Consider the following 20995-nt stretch of genomic DNA (forward strand, 5'->3'; position numbering starts at 1 on the left):
ATTAAGCTCTGCTGCTTGACCTTAAGGTGATGACCTTTATTTCTAATGATGGAGTTCAGACGGTTTTCAGTCAATAAATGTCATAATCTCATATATAAGAGTTTATGGTTTACTGGAGACTAGCAATGTGCAATATACTGGCTGATGATTATTCACTGATCAATATTTTAGCCTGGGTTCGTGAGGGAAGCAGAGGAACAGGATCATTAGAATTCAGAGCGTGTGAACTGCACGCTCCATACCTTTCTGCTGATCTAAGAGTTTTGCTTGAATTTCTGGAGCCCTGGGGAATATTTCCCGCTGAGAAAATCGCCGGTTTCTCCTCTGTTCTGTTCTCCAAAGGCGCTGTGAAATGAGACAATAACGATTCCGTATCAACAGTTTCTACACTTTCGCACTCTGGAAAATTCCATCTTCTCCTCCAAACGTGAGCACATTTCCTTTCCCCCAAGGCCAGAGACTTCTGAGCATTATTAAGTCTTTCTCGTGACCTTTTACAACATGATTTTGCCCTCGCGTTCACCTCAGGAAAAAAAAAATGCAATTTAAAACCTAAAAAGGAGAGATGCTGAACAATCAAGATTTTACAATGTACCAACGTTGCAATGGAATGTTGAAATGGGAAAAAAAGTCAAAGGTGTCCAATGCTGTTTGTACCCAAAATATTTTTTGTGTTCGGTAGAAGAAACATGCAGGAAGTCAAACCGGTTTACAACATGACGGCACAATTTTAATTTTTGGATGAGCTATTCCTTTAAGGCAGAGGTCAGATTCATGCTTTTTTTGCTATTAGATTTAGGAAAACTTGACCAGTAGTGTTACATTCTTAATTATACAGTCCACAAATGTTGATCTAAACGACTAGACATTGCAAGCACACAGTCCTGTTGTGTATACTTATGCATTATTGTATTTCTGTGGTTGTAACAAACTCAGTACTCGAGGAGGGATGATGATGGAGTTACAGTCACTTTTTGCATATTAAACTGGGACGCAATAAATTATTTGAACATTAAATAACAAACTTTAGCTTTAACATCATCAACAGACTTAACTCCATAAGTGAGGAGTAATATTTAGCCATCAAGTCAATATCGTAAATATAACCTTTAAAAAGATTTATTTCACTTCTTGTCAAACTTATAGATGAATGCATTTGAAATATTGTTTTGGAATATTTTATGCGAGAAGAAAAAAATGGCAATAGCCCAGCTATATGTATATGTATTTACAGTACTGTTTCAAAAATGCAGTAAATTGATTATAAGTGACACAAAATCAGTCTTAAAGGGTTACTCCACCCCAAAATGAAAATTTTGCCATTAATCACTTACCCCCATATCGTTCCAAACCCGTAAACCGTTTGTCTTCAGAACACAATTTAAGATATTTTGAAGGAAGACCGGGAGGTTTGAAACTGTCCCATTGACTGCCAGGTAAATACCACGGTCGAGACCTAGAGAAGTATCAAAGACATCGTCAAAATAGTCCATCTGCCATCAACCATAATTTTACGAAGCTACAAAAAGTATTCTCGTCGCTTCATAAAATTCTGATTGAACCACTGAAGGCAGATGGACTATTTTAACGATGCCTTTCTTACTTTTTTGGGTCTTGACAGTGGTATTTACCTGGTAATCAATGAGACAAAGTCCTCACGGTTTTCATCCAAAATATCTTAAATTGTGTTCCAAAGATGAACGAAGGTTTTTACGGTTGGAAACGACATGGGGGTAAATGATTAATGACAGAATTTTCATTTTGGGGTGGACCCAAAGTCAAAGTCACCCTTTAAGTAGCACGGGTAAGGTTATATTTGTAGCAATAGCCAAACATGCATTGTATAGGTCAAAATTATAAAAAAAAAATGTATGCCAAAAATCATTAGGATATTAAGTAAAGATCATGTTCCATGAAGATATTTTGTCGATTTCCTACCATAAGTATATCAAAACTTAAATTTTGATTAGTAATATGCATTGCTAAGCACTTAATTCGGACAACTTGGTGATTCAGTGATTTTTATATATATATATATATATATATATATATATATATATATATATATATATATATATATATATATAATATTTATTTATTCATTTATTTATTTTTTGCACCCTGAAATTCCACATTTTCAAACCGTTGTATCTCGACCAAATATGGTCCTATCATAACAGATATATAAAACATACATACATGAAGATGTATAAATCTCAATTTCACAAAACTTATGATTGGTTTTGTGGTCTGAGGCCACATTTATAACAAACAAAAGATTTCTATTTCAAATAAATGCTGTTCAATTTAACTTTCTATTCATCAAAGAACCTTGAAAAAATTTATCACTGTTTCCGAACAAATATTATCAATGTTAAAATCAGCACCTTAATACAAAATGTTTCTTAAGCAGCAAATCAGCATATTAAAATGTTTTCTGAAGGATCACATGACACCGAAGACTGGAGTAATGATGCTGAAAATTCATCTTTGCATCACAGGAATAAATTACATTTCAACACACATTCACATGTAAAACACTTAGTTTAAATTGTAATAATTTTTCACAATATTACTAATTTTACTGTATTTTTAATCAAATAAATGTAGATGTGGTAAGCAGAAGAGTGTTCTTTGAGAAATATTTTAAAAATCTTACAGACCCTAAACTTTTGAACATTAGTGCATGTATGCCCATGCTAGTTTCATCTATTTTCTATACATATCATTACAACTATACAGTTTAACAGATATCTGACTGCAAAGCTGTCCAAAGCACATTTAAGTATTACAAAGATCTGTTTAATAACATTTTATTAAAAGTTTTATGGCGTAACCAAAGCAGAATTATATTAGGAAGTAGCTAACTTTTAAACTTCCTATGTTATTTTATGTGTGGTTCAGGTATTCCCTACATTGTAGGGACAGAATGTGCTCAAAAAGATAGTAATACTTAAAATTTGTGGTCTTGTGAAAACATTTTTGTGTTCCCGTGAGGAAATAGGCATACTAAAAATGCAGCGGGATTTTATTAGGGTCATGTTTAAGGTTAGAAGATAGAGTTTGCACAGTATAGAAACCATTATGTACATGGAAAGTCTCCATAAAACATGGAATCCCAACATGCGTGTATGAGCTAGACAGCTGAACGGCTGAAATAGAACTTTGAAGAGCAGCTGTCAAACAGTCTCTCCCTCCCCCTCCAGCTCTCTCTCCTTCCCCTCCCCCTCCTCAATCCCATCATGCCCTCCCCCTCCGTGTGTCCCTGAAACCCCCCACTCCTCCATCTGTCTGTGTTATGTCCGTCACTGAATCCGTGTGACTGCTGAATCAGCCGCGGTCACTCTCATAAACACCTGTCATTAGGGCCAATCCAGCTTATTTTGTAACACGGAACCAAGTTATTTTCTGTGAGTGCACATGGCTTCCGTTTCATTAGCCACTACAGGCCAGAAAAAGAACAAAGTGCAGTAAACAGTAAAACAATTTGCACAACACCGTGTGATAATAAATGTTTAATTACTTAACAAATGTATTAAATAATTATGATGATATAATATGATGATAAATGCCAATTTGTAATATTAAGCAGCACGACGGACTGTTTTTGTATGGAAGCCGACTTCTGCCATGTAAGGATTTAGGCAAGTCATAATTTTGACTTTAAAAGTCACAATTATGAGTTGAAATGTTGAAATTATGACTTTAAATGTCATAATTACAACATACAAAGTCATTATGAAATAAAATCTAAATTATGACATACTAAGTATATATGAACAATTAGCAATTATGAGTCTTATTTCATAATTATGATATCTAAATTATGCCATAAGACATAATTATAAGATAAAAAGTTGAAATTATGAGATACAGACAAACACTACTAATTTTTAATCTCATAACTGACTTATTATCTCATAATTTTAACTTTTAAACTTATAATTTTAATTTAGTATGTCAATTTTGATTTTGATGATTACAATTTTAACTCAAGATTTCAACTTGGTATGTCATGAATTTTTGTCATGATCTCATAATCATGATAAACATAATTAAGTCATGACTTTGGCTTTGTCAATTTCGACCTTTAAAGTCATAATTTCTACTTTTTGTCACAATTTTGACTTATGACTTGCTAGGTCATCATTTCGACATGTCATTAACTTTTTATCTCATAATTATGTTTTTGTCTTATAAATTTCAACTTTTATCCCTTAATTAGAATCTATGTAAAATTCTGACTGGGTATGTCATAATTTTGGCTTTTTATGTCATTATTTTGACATCTCATAATCATTATAATCAAAATTAAGTCATGACTTTGACTTTTAAAGTCAGTTTTAGCTTTTTAAGTCATGATTTTAACTTTTTAATGTCACAATTTTGACTTAGAATTATGACTTGATAGGTCATAACTTTGACTTTTTATCTCATAATTATGTTTTTGTATGTATATAATCTCATAATAATGACTTGCTAGGTCGTAACTTCGACTTGGTATGTCACAACATGAACTTTTTATCTCATAATATTGACAGTGTGTTGTAATTTCAACTTTTATCTCATAATTAGGACTTATGTAATAATTTTACTTGGTATATCATAATACAAAATTTTGAATGTCATAATTTTGACATTTAATCTCATAATTATTCCATTTAAAGTGGTGCTGCGCAACTGCTAATCACAATTAATTGCATCCAAAATAAAAGTTTTTGTGTACATAATATATGTGTACTGTGTATATTTATTATGTGTATAAGACACACATACAGTATATATTTTGATTCACATAATTTATATTGTTTATAAATATATTTAATATATAAAATATATATTTTAAATGTATCCATGCATGTGTTTATTTACATATACATAAAAAATATACACTGTACACACACATATATTATGTACAGGAAAACTTATTTTTAGATGCGATTAGTCATTGCCCAGCATGAATTTATAATTTATTATGGGCGTCTATATTTTGTACAGCTAAATTAACCGGAAGTGAATGACACCGGAAGTCTTGCACATTCAAATTACAAATGGCCATTTTTGCTCTTACGTTAAAAATAAGGTGGATACGTTCCGTTTTAAGCGAGGTCTCGAGCCTGACACCGTTAGGTCCAGTATATTTCTCCTCAAAGAAGACACGGTTAATCCTGAGGGAATGGGATCAGTTAGATCCGTGGTAATCCAGATAAAGAACGAGTCCTACCTGCCGTAACTCTGGTCGTTAGATCCAGCAGGTGTCACGGCGTAAGAATCGTCACCTGGCTTCAGTTAAATAAAGAACAGGTAATATTCTGGAATGCAGAACAACCTCTAGTTCTGCTTCATGTCCCGCTGATAAGATAGTACACCATATCACCAACCATTACAAACATTTACCATGGTAAATACATTGTCTAACAAATTGCCATGGTTACTCCATGTATTATTAATTCTGTAAAATCAATTTAAAAAATTTTATTTCATATATTCTTTTATTTTATTTATTTTTGGTAATAATATATGGGTAATACCAGTTGATAACAGGTTTTTTATATGAACAATAACTGCATTTTTAGGTGTATTTAATTTTTTTATTTATTTTATTTTGATAATTTTAATTAGTTTTAACAACAAATATTTCTTATTTAATTTTTTTATTTTATAATTTTATAATTTTCATGATTTATTGATGGCTAGCTATAAATTATAACAGGTTTTCTGTAAAACAGTAACTGTTTTTAGTTAATTATTTAATTGATTGTTACTATTATTTTGTAAAATTATTTTTGTCATGTTTTATTGATTATAACAGTTTTCCCGTTGTAATAACTATTTTTATTTGGTTATTAGCAACAAGTTTTTTTTCCTAGAACCACAGTAAACATGATATTTTAGCAAAAACTGTTGTTACCCTAGTAAATTAAAAAAAAAAAAATTATAATTGATATTTTAAAATATTTTATGTTTTGTAAACTGTAGGTGTTTAAAATTAAATGCTATGTACTATTTACTGAGTGCTGTGTATTATATATTGTATGTTGCATATTTTAAAAAAAAAAAAAAAAAAAAAAAGCATTTCATTATTTACGAATGGATTTATAAGTGATTTTACACAACTGCTTGTTTACTGAAACTTTTTCACATTTTAAAGAGCTGTATACTACTATGAATGTCACACAACTTCATCATGTTAGGTAAATGGCATCCAGTTGTTATCTTGTATATTTATTTAGCATATTGACCATGATATTCTGGAACATAGCCTTTTTCTTTCTCGCACATTGTCGCTGATCTCTGATGGGTTGTGTGGACTCTTTCTCTCTCTCTCTTCTGTGTGATTGCTTGTCCACGTACAGGAGCACATTTTAGCAGGCACCAGCATAGTCATGCTACCTCCTGCCGGCATTTTCACCTGGCTGCTACGGCAACACCGCTGCCTGCTGAGTTCCCGCCCCCTCCCCTCGCCCCGCCTCAGTACCAGGAAGTCCCGCCCCCTTTCCTACCTCAGGCCTTACAGCAGCAATACCTCATCCAGCAACAGCTACTGCAGCGCAGGTACAAAACACACGTCCACATACAATAATACGAAAAAAGTATTTAGACACTTGAAAATGTCTTATGCCATCTTTCATTAAGCTACTATAATGAAAAATGCACAAAACAATTGCTAAATAGGAAGTCTGTTCTGTTCCTCATCTCTTCAGACGCACACAGGAGCGAGTCCCACTGAACACGCATCGGTTACGCCCAGGATATGAATATGCTCCGCCCCTCCACGTCCCTCAGCCAATCCCACAGCAGCCCAGATACCTGGCAGAAGGCACTGACTGGTTAGTTCTGCAAATGCACACACACACAAAGCAGCAGTTGAACAGGTAATTGTGACTTTTTATCTCACACTTCAGACTTTTTTTTATTATTACACAGAATTTTTTTTTATTACACAAATTGTTTACGTCTCACAATTTTGCCTTTTTTTTTTTTCTTTTTCAGAATTTTGAGTTTATCACAATTTTGATCTTTTTCCTTAGAATTCTGTTTTCTTGGAATTCTATGTTTACATCTCACAATACAGACTTTCTTTTTTTTTTTTTAATTCTGAATTTACATCTTGCAATTCTGACTGTTTTCATTTCTCAACTTTGATATTTTTTCTTGGAATTGTAAGTTTATATCTCCAGATTCACATTACTCCAGATATTATTTCTCCTGTAAAATCAAATATTTTAGAATTTAAAAAAATATTTTTTCAGAATTTTTGTTTAATATAATTACTGTTGTTTTATTTCATTTTATTTAGTTTTTATTTTTATTTTTTTTATTATCCCAATTTTTATTTTGTTTATGGCTTAAACCAAATTATAACAGTTTATTTTAACAAATTATTCAGTATCTGTATTGATAGTAACTTTTTCTTCCATTTTTATTTACATTTTAATATTATTAATTTATGTATTATTTTCATGTTTTATTTTTATCTAACATTAAATTGTTTTTTTTTCTATAGTAACGTTTACACCTCACAATACAGACTTTATTTTTCATAATTCAGAGTTTACATCTTGCAGGGTTGACTGTTTTCAGAATTGTTGCAACTTTGACTTTTACATTACTCCAGATATTATTTATCCTGTAAAATAAAATATTTTAGAATTTAAAAAATAGCCTTTAGAATTTTTGTTTAATATAATTACTTTTGTATTATTTATTTATTTTTTATATAATCCCAATTTTTATTTGGTTGATGGCTAAAAACTAATTATAACAGTTTATTATAACAAATGATAAATTCTGTATTAACAGTAACTATTTATTTTTTATTTACAGTTTTGATTTCTATTTCTTATTATTTGATTTAATTACTATGTTCATGTTTTATTGATTAACATTAAATTATAACAGTTGTTTTTTATTTTTTATTTATTATTATACTATTAATTTATGGCTAACATTAAATTATACGTTTTTCTATAGTAACGTCAACTATTTTTATTTAGTTATTTTTATTTTACTATTATGCTATTATTTTATGTGTTTATTATTTTCATGTTTTATTGATGACATGAACATAGTAACAAGTTTTTCTGTAGTAACAATAACTGCAGTAAATATGGTATTTTAGCAGAGACTATTGTTACCATGGTAAATTCAAATTTTTTATATGACAAAATTTTGACCTTTTCCCTCAGAATTCTAAGGTTATAGCTTTCAAATTTGACTTTTTTCTTGACATTCTAAGTTTAAATTTACAATATTGTCTTTTTTTCTTGGATTTTACAGATACAGAATTTCCTTCTTTTTTTTTTTTTTTTTTTTTTTTTTTACTTTTTAATTTTACATCTCAGAGTTCAGTTGTTTGCTTGTTTGTTTGTTTTTTCAGCCAAAATTGCAAGCTTTTTCTCAGAATTGTGAGATAAGTCACAATTATCTTTTTTACATTTTCTATTTTATGGCAGAAGTAAGCTTCCATAGTAAACAAATTTCCTTGACATTTAGGAATGATCTTTATGGTCAGAAAGGGAAAATAAATCTCACACATAAATTCCCTGCTGCCAACTGTGTTGTTTTTAAATGACTCTTAATAAAATAAATGTGTGTTTGTAGGGATCTGAGTGTGGACGCAGGTGTGCCGCATCAGTATCCTCTGCAGCAGATCCCTCAACCCTACCAGCATTACCTGGCCTCTCCCAGAATGCACCACCTCCCCAGGAACACCTCCTCCACCCAAGTGGTAAGTGTACATATAAAAAAGTTTTATTTATAGATTTTTGTTTCTTAGTTTAAAAGTTTTTTGGAATAAGTGCAAGTGTTGACTGTGGTCCTCAGTGCACATATGCTGTGTTTTCTATAGGTTGTCCATGAGATAAGGAATTATCCATATCCACAGCTCCACCTGCTGGCGCTGCAGAGCTTGAGTCCCAGCAGACACTCGTCTGCTGTTCGGGAGAGTTATGAGGTAAAACACACAGACGGATGAACACTAACACACATACGTTCATGCATTGCTCTATTTATAACTCTGAGTCTGTGATTGTGTGCAGGAGCTGCTGCAGTTGGAGGATCGACTGGGAAGTGTCAGCCGAGGGGCCATACAGACCACCATAGAGAGATTCACCTTCCCACACAAATACAAAAAGGTACATACACACACTATTTCACAGTCACACTTTTATTTTTATGTCCAGCCTACAGTTTTCTGCTGCTAACACACTTGTGTTTGTGTTCATTTGTGTGTGTGTGTAGCGGAAGCCGCTGGATCTGAAGTTATGTGAGAGTGAGGAAGAGTCGGATGTGGATGAGAAATGCACCATCTGCCTCTCCATGCTGGAGGATGGAGAAGATGTCAGGTAGTGTAAAATACAGACAGATTAAACTGTACACTGCCGTTCAAAAGTTTGGTATCAGTAAGATTTTTAAAATATATTTGAAAAAAGTCTCTTTTGCTCACCCAGGCTCCATGTATTTGTTTAAAAATACAGTAAAAACAGTACAAATTGTGAAATATTATTACAATTCATAAAAGCTATGTTCTGTGTGAATATATTTTAAAATATGATTTATTTTTTTGATAAAAGCTGAATTTTCAGCATCATTACTCCAGTCTTCAATGTCACATGATCCTTCAGAAATCATTCTAATATGCCACTTTCTTCTTGATTATTGATCATTGATTATTATCAATGTTGAAAACATCATATTATCAATGTGAAAACCATGATTAAATGAACAACATTTATTTGAAAAAGCAATCGTTTGTAGCATTATAAATGTCTTTTCTGTCACATTTGATCAATTTAATGCATCCTTCTTAAAGAAAAGTATACATTTCTTAAAATAAAATTTTTAAGAAATCTTACTGACCACAGATTTTACACCAGGGTTTCTCATGAGGTTCAGGAATTAATAAATAATTGTATGCAAATATGTTGTTAAATTATGAAAATATTAACTTAATACCACAGCAAGTACACCACAGAAAAAGTTTGCATCCTTAAAATGCTACAAAGTACTATTAGTTTAATATTTACTGTTATTGTGTTTTTTAAAATTTTAAAATTTTAATATTTTTGTATTTTCTGCTTTTTATTTTAGTTTTAGTAATTTTGTCAGGTACTTTTATCTTTTTTTCTTCTTATCTCATTTTAGCTATAATTTTAATTTTTTATTTCAGTTTTAAAAACATTGGAACTTCAGTTTAAACTTCTTCCAGTTCAGTTTAAGTTTTACATTTGTTTTTTTGTTCAACCAATATTTTATAGTTTTTATTTCAGTTCAATTTATATTTTTGTTTTTAACCTTCATTTTAACAATTTACAAAGGGATATTTGTTTTATGTTTATATATTTGTTCTTGATAATATATGTAAATTTCACATAAAAACTGATGTTTTTCATCTAATATTTATTTCATTTCATTTTCATTAACAAACCCTATTTTCAGTAGCTTTAGTTTGTCTTTTTTCATTATTTAATTTTAGCTTTAGTTTATTATAGTTTTAGCAACTTTAGAACTTCAGGTTAAACTTTTTCCAGTTGCATTTAAGTGGTTACTTTTGTTTTTCATCTAATATTTTTTATTTATTTTATTTGTTTTTATTTCAGTTCAATCTATATTTTTGTTTTTAACCTTAATTGTAACAAATTTACAAAAGAGTATTATTTTTGTGTATAATTTTTTTCTTGACAATGTATGTAAATTTGACCTAAAATTTGTTTTTCATCTAATATTTCTATTTTATTTTATTTTATTTCAACCTTAATTTTAACAATTTACAACGGGATGTTCTTTTTTATGTGTATATGTTTTTCTTGAAAATATATGTAAATTTGACCTAAAAACTTACATTTGTCATCTAATGTTTATATTTCATTTCATTTTCATTAACAAACCCAATTTTCAGTAGCTTTAGTTTGTCTTTTTTCATATTTTTTTTTTTACATTTACATTCGTAAGTTTTTACATTTATTTTATTTTAGATTTTTTTTATTTTATTTTATGTTTTTATTTCAGTTCAATCCATGTTTTTGTTTTTAAACTTAATTTAAACTTTTCCTGTTCAGTTTAAGTTTTTACATTTCTTTTTCATCTAATATTTTTTATTTTATTTTATATTTCAGTTTAATTAATAGTTTTTTAACCTTAATTTTAGCAATTTACAAAGAAATATTCTATGTGCATATTTTTTCTTGACAAAAAATTTAATTTAACCTAAAAGCGGTTACATTTGTATCTAATATTTATATTTTATTTTACTATTCTTAATAGCTTCAGTTTTGGTGAGCAATAACAAAACTGTACAACTGAACACAAATAACAGCGCATGTCAAAATACAAAATGCATGCAATAATGCATCTCCACTCATCCTAATAAACCTTTTATCTGTCTCTGTGTTTCCAGGCGGTTACCCTGTATGCATTTGTTCCATCAGGCGTGTGTGGACCAGTGGTTGGCCACCAGTAGGAAGTGTCCCATCTGCAGAGTGGACATCCAAACACAGCTCACCCCCGAGAGCTGAAACACACACGGGCGAAATAACACGCATTAACAAATAACTCACACACATGCTCTCTTTCGCTCTTATACATCCACACACACTGTATATTACCTACACACGTGTATGATGAGCCATCCAACACACACTAAACACACACTCACACGCTTTACTGAGCCAATGACAATAACTGACACTACACACTCTCACACACACACACACACGTGCTGGTAGAAACTAAAGGGTCTGTCGCAAGGAGTGATTCTGTCCGTAGGGAACTGGTGTGTGTCCGTAGCATATGTGTGTGTATTTGTGCAATTCCTTAAGCCATGAACTTTACTAAAGACCCTCAGCTTGCATACAATACACACACACACACACTTACACACTACTTAATATATATACACGATGGCGGATAAGACACTGTCAAATCTAGCTGCTGGAGTGTGTGTGTGTGTGTGTTTGTGTCCACTGTATTTCTGATCTGCAATACTGCTTTAGTCTTACACACTGGAGCTACTTCGGCTTGCGTGTGTGCATTTGTGCGCTTGTTCACCATTTTGGTGCGCGTATGTGTGTTAATATTTTCATGGGTTAGCGGTGCACGACGGTGCATGTAGAGAAGCCAAAAAAGAACACGCAACAACAACAACAACAACAAAAAACGAAAACAGCAACTCATTTCCGAGACAGCAGGAGGAGGGCTGTTGTCTTACAAAAAAAAAACAAAAAAAACTAAGTAGGCGGAGAATGTCGTGATTGGTGGATTCGTGTAGATAGGCGCAGTAGTAGTTGCATGCATCTGTGCTTGGGTTGTTGTTTCAAGGTACACCTGAAAGTGTGCGCGTGTACGCGTGTGTGCGCGTATGTGTGCGAATGCATGGATGTGTATTAGCTCCTTTAAGCTGTGACGATCCGTAACATTATCAGACTCATGTAGCGAGCGTGTGCGTGCGTGTGTGTGTGCGCGCATGAGAGAGACCCTGCCATGACCTTTGACCCTAAATGCCTACTGAAAAAAGCACATGTGAGCATAGCTGAAGTGCCCGGCCTCACTCTGGTGCTGCGCTGCCATGGTTACTGTATTTATTATTGGTATTTAAACACATGCAGTGTTTGGAGGGGGGCGGGGCTTGTGCGTGTCCAACCGTGTTCTTGTGTGACAGGTCTCCCCTCGTGGTTGCTATGCTGGTTGCTATGCTGTATTGCTAGAACTACAATGTAGAATGTCGTGTGATAGAGGACCATCCGCCAACAGCACACAGGCTGGTCGAGACGGAGGAACGCGACGCGTGTTTGGCCTGAAACATACGCAGGTGGTTTTCTGTTTTCAGCGCAAATGTCGAGAATCTTGCTGAGCAAGTTAGAGTTAGTTAATGTGTTGACATGTTTACAGCTAGCTACACAAACAATAGCACATCCGGTTTTACGGCGCAGATGTTTGAATACTGGCGCCCCCTTGAGCACTGAGGTATAAATGCACATTATGCAATTCGTATGTTTCTGGCCATTAGCTCTTTTGAAGTTTAATTAGAATTTTTCTGGTTTTGCTTGATATGCAAATTTGACAGTTTCTCTCACTTTCTGTTTCAGGGTGTGTTCAAAATCTCAAGTCAAAAATTTACATACACTTTGCAGAATGTGCAAAATGTTAATTGTTTTACTAAAATAAGAGGGATCATACAAAACTGAGTACTGACCTGAATAAGATATTTCACATAAAAGACGTTTACATATAGTCCACAGGAGAAAATAATAGCTGAATTTATAAAAATGGCCATGTTCAAAAGTTTACATATGTTTGATCCATAGTGTTGTTGCCTGAATGATCCACAGCTGTGTTTTTTGTTTAGTGATAGTTGTTCATGAGTCCCTTGTTTGTCCTTTAGGTCAGAGTGTATTTGAACCTTTTCCAGCAATGACTGTTTGATTTTTGAGATCCATCTTTTCACACTGAGGACAACTGAGGGACTCATATGCAACTATTACAAAAGGTTCAAACACTCACTGATGCTCCAGAAGGAAACACGATGCATTAAGAGCTGGGGTGTGAAAACTTTTGGAATTTGAAGATCAGGGTAAATTTAACTGATTTTATCTTCAGGGGAACATCATCTGTAGCTTCTGAAGGGCAGCACTAAATGAAAAAAAATATATGATATTTAGGCAAGATCAGAAAAATGTACACATCCTTATTTAGTTCAAAAGTTTTCACCCCCGGCTCTTAATGCATCATTTTTCCTTTTGGAGCATCAGTGAGCGTTTGAACCTTCTGTAATAGTTGCATATGCTCTTGTGGATCATAAGTAAATGTCTTTTATGTGAAATATCTTATTCAGGTCAGTACTAAATAAAAAATACCATGCATTTTGTATGATCCCTCCTATTTTAGTAATTAACATTTTGCAGATTCTGCAAGGTGTGTTGTGACTTTTTATCTCATAATTCAGACATTTTTCACACAACTTAGAGGAAAAACTAGAATCCAAATTTAGAATTGCGAGAAACTCAAGAAATAAAGTCAAAATTACTTAAAAAGGCACAATTACTTGTTTTATTATTTATTCCTTGCAGAAGCAAACAAACGATAAACAGATGTAAACAGAATTGCAATATATAAACTTGAAATTGTGAGCAAAAACATATTTTTATGATTTTGCCCGCATTCTCCACCACGTGTGTGGATGAATACATTCTATTTTTGGTTCAATTTTGCTTAGTTTGAACTAAAGGTCTATTTCAGTTTTAGGTTTCAGCCAATGAGCTGCGTTTTTGCCTGCGCGCTGGCTCCTCCCCCCCGGCATTCTGTGTGCTGATTGGCGGATGCTGGCTCGTGTTGATCGTTTACACAGGGTTATGTCCGTTGAAATGCCTTAAGTATTTAACAATCATAATTTATTACTAACTGTAGATATCGTGGGTACGTATTTAATTTTGTATAGTTTCCTTTTTTTGCAATGGAATCATATTTTATTTATTTAGAAATAACACAAAATGATTAAAACTCTTACCTCATGTTTGAGTTGGTTTGCGGGAATGCTTCGCATGCGGTTGGTCGTGTTCGTGTGTGTTTCTCCCTTTGGTGCTGTGACCTTACTGACATTCCGCTTGCTGATTGGTCCGACACGGCAGCGGAGTGGGAGTATTATGGGTTTTGATTCGCTGTCCTGTTTGCACTCTTAGTTTTCCAAGGCCACCCTCTCACTGGCATCGTTTTTTACCACTCTGGCGACCTTTGCAACACAATCTTTCTCTTTCTCTACTCTTCTCTCTGGAAGTCTTTCTTACATTGTTAATGTTTACATGATACTCGTCTTGCTCTGTTTTATTCTTGGTAATGTTTACTTCCTCTACTTGCTTTCTTTGACTGTTCTCATGCTTTTTTTCGTCTTGAACGGTCTTAAATTGTTTACATTCTATCACTTTCTAAGGGTGTGTTTAAAATCTAGTGATCCACCCTACCCTTTTAAGGCAGCATACTAACTAAAAAGAAACATTTTAAGTTACTGATTTCAAACAAATACACAAAGTGCACAAGATGTCTGACTCAGAAAATGGGTGTAGAAAAGAATTTTACAACTGCAAAGAAAAAGCAAGTTGCACATTGAATTAAACGTTAAATATTTAAGGAGAAAACTGACATGTGCTTTTGTTGTAAAGCATACTTAAATGTAAGTGATGTAAAGCATCAGTAATCTGCATTTTTACTATCTAGTGTTTCATATTAGCATATTGCTAAGCTAAAGTGCTACGGTTAGGAATATGTAGCATGCATGCAAATTTAAATAGTTTAAAATAGTTTGTTGTTAATTGCATGAAACTGTTTTTATCAATATACTTGGGTACTAAATCTATTATAGTTATGATTTTGCCCGCATTCTCCACCAGCTTTTGTGACGCATCTTGTTGCAATGCATTCTGGGTTTGATTTCTCTATTAAACATACATGTGATCTTAGTCTAAATAGGATGCTCACTAGATTTTGGAACAACCCTGTGTTTTTTTTTTTTTTGGCAATCTCTCATTCCTTGTGCCTATTTCTGTTTTATTCTCAATCTCTGTTATTGTCAGTCAGCGCTTTTCAGCGTCTCCAGGGCATGTAAATCCTCTTTCGTCCTAGTTTATGTTGCCAGTCTCTTTCTCTCTGTCTCTTTCTCTTTCTCCCTGTCTCATGGCAGGGTCAGGACTAACAGAGTATGATAAAGCACAACAGATTTAAAATGCATGTTTTTCTCAGGTTTGAATATATACATGACTAAATAGAAATATACAGCTACATAGAGAAAATAAAAGACTAGTGCAGATGTTCTACTAATGATATTAGAGGATTGATTTTTTGCTGCTGCTTGCATTTGAAAAACAAACAAAACCAACAAAAAAAGAAGACGTTAATAATAATGTTGTCCTAAAAGTGCCAGTGACAGGGGTGCCGCGTGCTGTGGGTGTTTTTTCACTAGCGGATTTTCTAGCAGAATATAGACTATTTATCATTCATATTAAAGCAATAGCGCCTCCTGCTGGTGTGACTGCTAGTACGTAACTGGTCGAGTAAAAAAACGTCTGTGTAAAATGTTAGAATTCTCTTTTGGTGGAATTTTTGTACCTTATTTATTACTACTACTAATGATGAATTTAAAAGTGGCATCGCTAAAATGTTTTTGGTTTGGTTTCGTTTTCATTTTGTTTAATTTCGAAGCTTGTACATTATCCTTTTTGTATGTGCTCATTTTGTAATAAAAATGTTGAAATGCTTCAACACTTGTTTTGTCTTGCATTTTCACAAGCACATCTTTCTATATCAAACATTATATGTGACCCTGGACCACAAACCCAGTCATAAGGGTCAGTTTTTTGAAATTGAGATTTATACATCACCTTTAAAGTTGTCCAAATGAAGTTTTTAACAATGCATATTACTAATCAAAAATTAAGTTTTAATATATTTACGGTAGGAAATTTACAAAATATTCTCATGGAACATGATCTTTATTTAATATCCTAATGATTTTTGGCATAAAAGAAAAAATTATAATTTTGACCCATACAATGCATTTTTGGCTATTGCTACAAATAATACTGAGACAGTACTGGGAAACATAGTGGCATCTGGGGTTTTTGGCTGGTTCAATTAATAGAGATATTTTGAAATTAATAGAGATATTTAAATATGTTGATGAAGCAGTTCATCCATCTTAACACTAGAGGGCCAAACAGACTGTTTTGAAATGCCTAATGAGACAATATATGCAAAATACAAATGCCAACAACATTTTAATGTATACTGACTTATATTATCATCTGTGGTATTGTTATTATTGTTATTATTATTATTTGTGAATATATTCAGTAAGAGAGACGAGAATGTATCTGTCACCTGTAATATGAATATCATTTATTTTTAATGATTTATGAAACGTTACATTCTGTTAACAAAGCGATAAATAATTCACTCTCACTTTTTATGTTTTAACACTGTTGTACATATGACACAGATGAATCATCATTAGAGTTAAGATGAAGTTTGCAACACAATTTACTTCTATAATGTGATGCACACTACTGTTCAAAAGTTTGAGACAGTACGATTTTTTTATGTTTTTAAAAAACATCCTTTACGCTCACCAATGCTGCATTTATTTGTTTAAAAATACAGTAAAAACTGTTAAATTATGGGATAATATTACAATTCAAAATAAATGGTTTCTATTTGAATATATGCACAAATTGAATTTATTTCTGTGATGCAAAGCTGAATTTACAGCATCATTACTCCAGTCTTCAGTGTCACATGATCCTTCAGAAATCATTCTGATATGCTGATTTGCTGCTCTAGAAAGTTCAAAAGAACAGTAATAATTGAAACAGAATTCATTTTTAACTTTTGTCTTTACGGTCACTTTTGATCAATTTAATGCATCCTTATTAAATAAACATATTATTTCTTACCCCTTAAATTTGATTTGTTGACTTTAAGGCCTTTTAGAGTAACAGAAACATTTAATGCACTAAATATAAAGTTGAATACTTTGCATATTTGTGACCCTGGACCACAAAACCAGTCATAAGTAGCACTAGCCAAAAATACATTGTATGGGTCAAAATTATAGCTTTTTCTTTTATGCCAAAAATCATTAGGATATTAAGTAAAGATCATGTTCCATGAAGATAGTTAGTAAATTTCCTACTGTAAGTATATCAAACCTTAATTTTTAATTAGTAATATGCATTGCTAGGAACTTCATTTGAAGACAGTTTTCTCAATATTTTGATTTTTTTGCACCCTCAGATTCCAGATTTTCAAATAGTTGCATTTTGGCCAAATATTGTCCTGTACAAACAAACCATACGTCAATGGAAAGCTTATTTATTTAGCTTTCAGATGACGTATAAATCTCAATTTCGAAAAATGTACCCTTATGACTGGTTTTGTGGTCCAGGGCCACATTTTTGATAAACTGAATATTTACAGTCATTTATACACATAACTGTCCCCCTCCGTTCTACCCCTGTGATTTTTCATTATTCAGAAAAGAAAGCTTATCCAGGTAGGTCATTGTTTTGCACACTACCAAACTGTAATAAGTCTCCAGCATGCCACAGCTCCTCCCCGTCCCCGCCCCTAAATCCCTCCAGGCCAAGCCCATCATCCCCGCCCCCATTCCGGCAGAGCTGAATAGGAAGTTGTAGCAGCAGGGATTATAGCGAATGTGTCGGTCGCCAGAAAACCGAGCGCTGTGAGTGGCCACCACACCCGCCCGTCTTGCACACAGGCCAATCAGAACGTCGGAGGGGAGGGGCAAAGATACATCCTCAGCGGCGACGTAAACTTTTCTCACAACGTCTTGAGATAGAAGGAAGGCGGGGCCTGAGCAGTAATCTGGGAGGTATTTCTCAGGGTACACTTGATAGGGAAGGTAATGTGGTTTGTCGGGGTCCCGCTCAGGTGCGGCTCGATGGATGACCCTACCTAAGTAAAGATCATCAGGGTGCGTTCTCAGTCCTAGCAAGTATGAAGTAAGCGCAGGAAGGTTTAAATACACTGAATCCTCAGAAAGCACAACAAATCGAGCTTGTGTACAAAAAAGTAGTACCCATCGAAGCGCCATTTTAACTTGCTCCCAGTGTCCTCTCTCCCAGTCACCTCTTGAAACACCTCCCTCGAACTGTACGATGTCACCGTAACGCACCGACTCCTCCCTCACCATCTCAAGCTCCGCCCCCAAAGGGGAGGAGCTGAGAAAAAACAAAGTTTGCACGGCAACACGATGCACCGACGTCTGATTGGCCCAGGAGTTTCGCACCGCCTCCCTCTGGCTCGAGTTTCCGGGGGAACTCAGGACCAAAGTGAGGATGAGGAGGTCCTGATGATGAAGGCAGGGTTCGGTGTTAATGGGGTAGAGCTGTGAAGTGTTGAGCCTGGTCTCAGTCAGGTCCAGTTTGCGCGCACGCTCACGGACCTCCAGGACGAAGCGGTCGGTGTAGGCGGCGGGAGACGACTGCAAGAGAAACTCTTCCACTATGTCGCCGCCAAACAGCAGCGCATGAAACAAGATGACGTTACATAATAGGAAGCACCACTGATGAGTTTGTAGCCGGAACACACAGATCTGAAAGAGAGGAACAACAAATGACCAAAATTATAGCAAGAACTATATTTTTGCATTTTCTGAAAAATGTGTGAGTGGTGTTTTTATTGTTGTTACTTTGTTGCTGGTTTAAACTTTTAACTAAAACATAAAACACAAAAATATTTTTTAAAAATGTAAAAAATATTTCGAATTTACTTATTTTATTTCAGCTAGTTGTTATGGCAATGGTTCTCATCTTCATTTAGTTCAACTAGAATAATTTTTTATTATTGAAAATAATTTAAAACTGAAAATAAGAAACATTTAAAAGACATTTTCAAAAATAAAAACAATAAAAATGCCAAAAACACAAGAAGATCACTAAAACTTAGGGGGGAAAAAAGCTAAAACAGAAAATATAAAAATAAAATCTCATTCAAAATATTTTTAGCTTAATACTTAGGGTTAAATATTTGTATTTATTTTATAATATCTTTATTTAAATTTTTTAGTCTTAATATTTTAGGGCTATCAATGTTAGTGCTTGATGAAACTGATATTATTTAAATATGTTCAACAGCTTTACATTTCTCATGGATTTAATGCCTAATTTTCATGTTTAATCAAGCCAAGTTATAAATATTATATATTATACATATATGGACTAAAAATACAATTTGTTCATAAATTAAATTAAATATATTTTGTTCTTCCAATTACATTATTTATATTTATTATAAAATGTTTAATTTTTTCTTTATTATTAGTTGCCACTAATAATGCATAACCATCACTGATACAGTCAGTTGCAATGTTTTTTTATGTATTTATTTAATATTTAATATTATTATTTTAAAAACAGTTGAATATATATTTTTTCAGGTTTCTTTGATGAATAGAAAGTTCAGAAGAACAGCATTTATCTGAAACAGATAGATAAATGCTGATCTGTTGATCTTTGTATTCATCAAAGAATTCTGAAAAAATGAGCTCAACTGTTTTAAATATTGATAATAATAATTTAAAAAAATGTTTCTTGAACAGCTCTGATGACATATAAATTACATTTAAAAAATAGTAAAAATATTTCACAATTATTACTGCTTTTGCTGTATTTTAGCTCAAATAAATACAGGCGTGGTGAGCAGAAGAGACTTAAAAACATTAAAAATCTCACTGTTCAAAAACTTTTGACTGGCAGTGCATTTAGTTATTCAAATCAAATACACATTGGGTTGAATCTCCTTAGACCATGCAGCATGAAAATGGTTTGTGCTATAGGCAAGCAAAATCTAGTAGGTTAATCAGATTTCTGGTTCCTTGACCAAAGAAGTCTTGCTGGGTTTGCTAGTTAAGCAGTTAACCAGCTGTCCATGTTAAGGTCCAGTATCCAAAACACAACTGGATATACAGACCAGAATATTCTAGAACAGTGCAAATAGGCCATTACAGAGAGCAACGATGATAGAAACTGAGAACAAATATTGACTTACCTTCATGATGTCTCTTTAGGCTGTCTTTCTTTTTTCTTCACTTCTAAATCTATTCCTATTCAGTTTTCTGGTCCATGAAGTAGTGTGCGTGCTGCTCACCTGGACGTTGTTTCTGCAGTAAGCTGACACCGGGCAGGTAATGGTAACCTAACACAGCTCCGTCTCACTGGGCAAAGATGTCCAGCTTCACCTACAGTAATAATGGATGATGTCAGGATACATTACAAGCATCTCAAACACATATTATCCTCGGCTTGTATCACTTAAAACTGCTGTTATGTTCTGATCTAACTCAACATTTGAAAGTGATGAGTCTTAGAAATTTCAGACGTACAAAATATATTGCATTTACATACTACTGGGACTATAAAGTAGGACCAGCATAAACCAGCAAATAACCAGCATAAACCAGCTAAGTACCAGCTTAAACCAGCATCAAAAC

At 33.2% G+C, this 20995-nt stretch overlaps 2 protein-coding genes and 1 long non-coding RNA gene across 4 annotated transcripts in view; 1 reads left to right on the top strand and 2 right to left on the bottom strand.

Moving 5' to 3' along the window:
• Positions 1-12287, top strand: part of rnf165a (ring finger protein 165a) — a 21164-nt gene extending 8877 nt beyond the window's left edge. The window contains exons 2-8 of the mRNA XM_051092518.1: positions 6357-6555; positions 6705-6830; positions 8605-8731; positions 8852-8956; positions 9042-9137; positions 9244-9347; positions 11399-12287. Of these exons, the coding sequence (XP_050948475.1) occupies positions 6357-6555; positions 6705-6830; positions 8605-8731; positions 8852-8956; positions 9042-9137; positions 9244-9347; positions 11399-11516 (875 nt within the window). The 3' untranslated portion in view covers positions 11517-12287. The remainder of the gene's footprint in view (positions 1-6356; positions 6556-6704; positions 6831-8604; positions 8732-8851; positions 8957-9041; positions 9138-9243; positions 9348-11398) is intronic.
• LOC127152093 (uncharacterized) lies at positions 9221-14232 on the bottom strand. Of its 2 annotated transcripts, none has more exons than XR_007825037.1 (3): positions 13501-14232; positions 11407-11512; positions 9221-9324 (listed from the first exon to the last, which is right to left on the bottom strand). It is a non-coding gene; the product is annotated as an uncharacterized LOC127152093 (long non-coding RNA). The 2 variants fall into 2 exon arrangements; XR_007825036.1 differs by having other exon boundaries at positions 9226-9324; positions 11374-11512.
• A 2515-nt stretch (positions 14233-16747) lies between these two features.
• LOC127152081 (beta-1,3-galactosyltransferase 9) lies at positions 16748-20656 on the bottom strand. The gene is made up of 2 exons (XM_051092492.1): positions 20554-20656; positions 16748-19099 (listed from the first exon to the last, which is right to left on the bottom strand). Exons 1-2 carry the CDS (start codon positions 20557-20559, stop codon positions 17993-17995), a joined length of 1113 nt encoding a protein of 370 aa, XP_050948449.1. The 5' UTR covers positions 20560-20656; the 3' UTR covers positions 16748-17992.
• Between the last annotated feature and the right edge of the window lie 339 nt (positions 20657-20995).

Source organism: Labeo rohita, chromosome 21 (genome assembly GCF_022985175.1).
Source record: "Labeo rohita strain BAU-BD-2019 chromosome 21, IGBB_LRoh.1.0, whole genome shotgun sequence".
In the NCBI taxonomy this organism is placed as follows: Eukaryota; Metazoa; Chordata; class Actinopteri; order Cypriniformes; family Cyprinidae; genus Labeo; species Labeo rohita.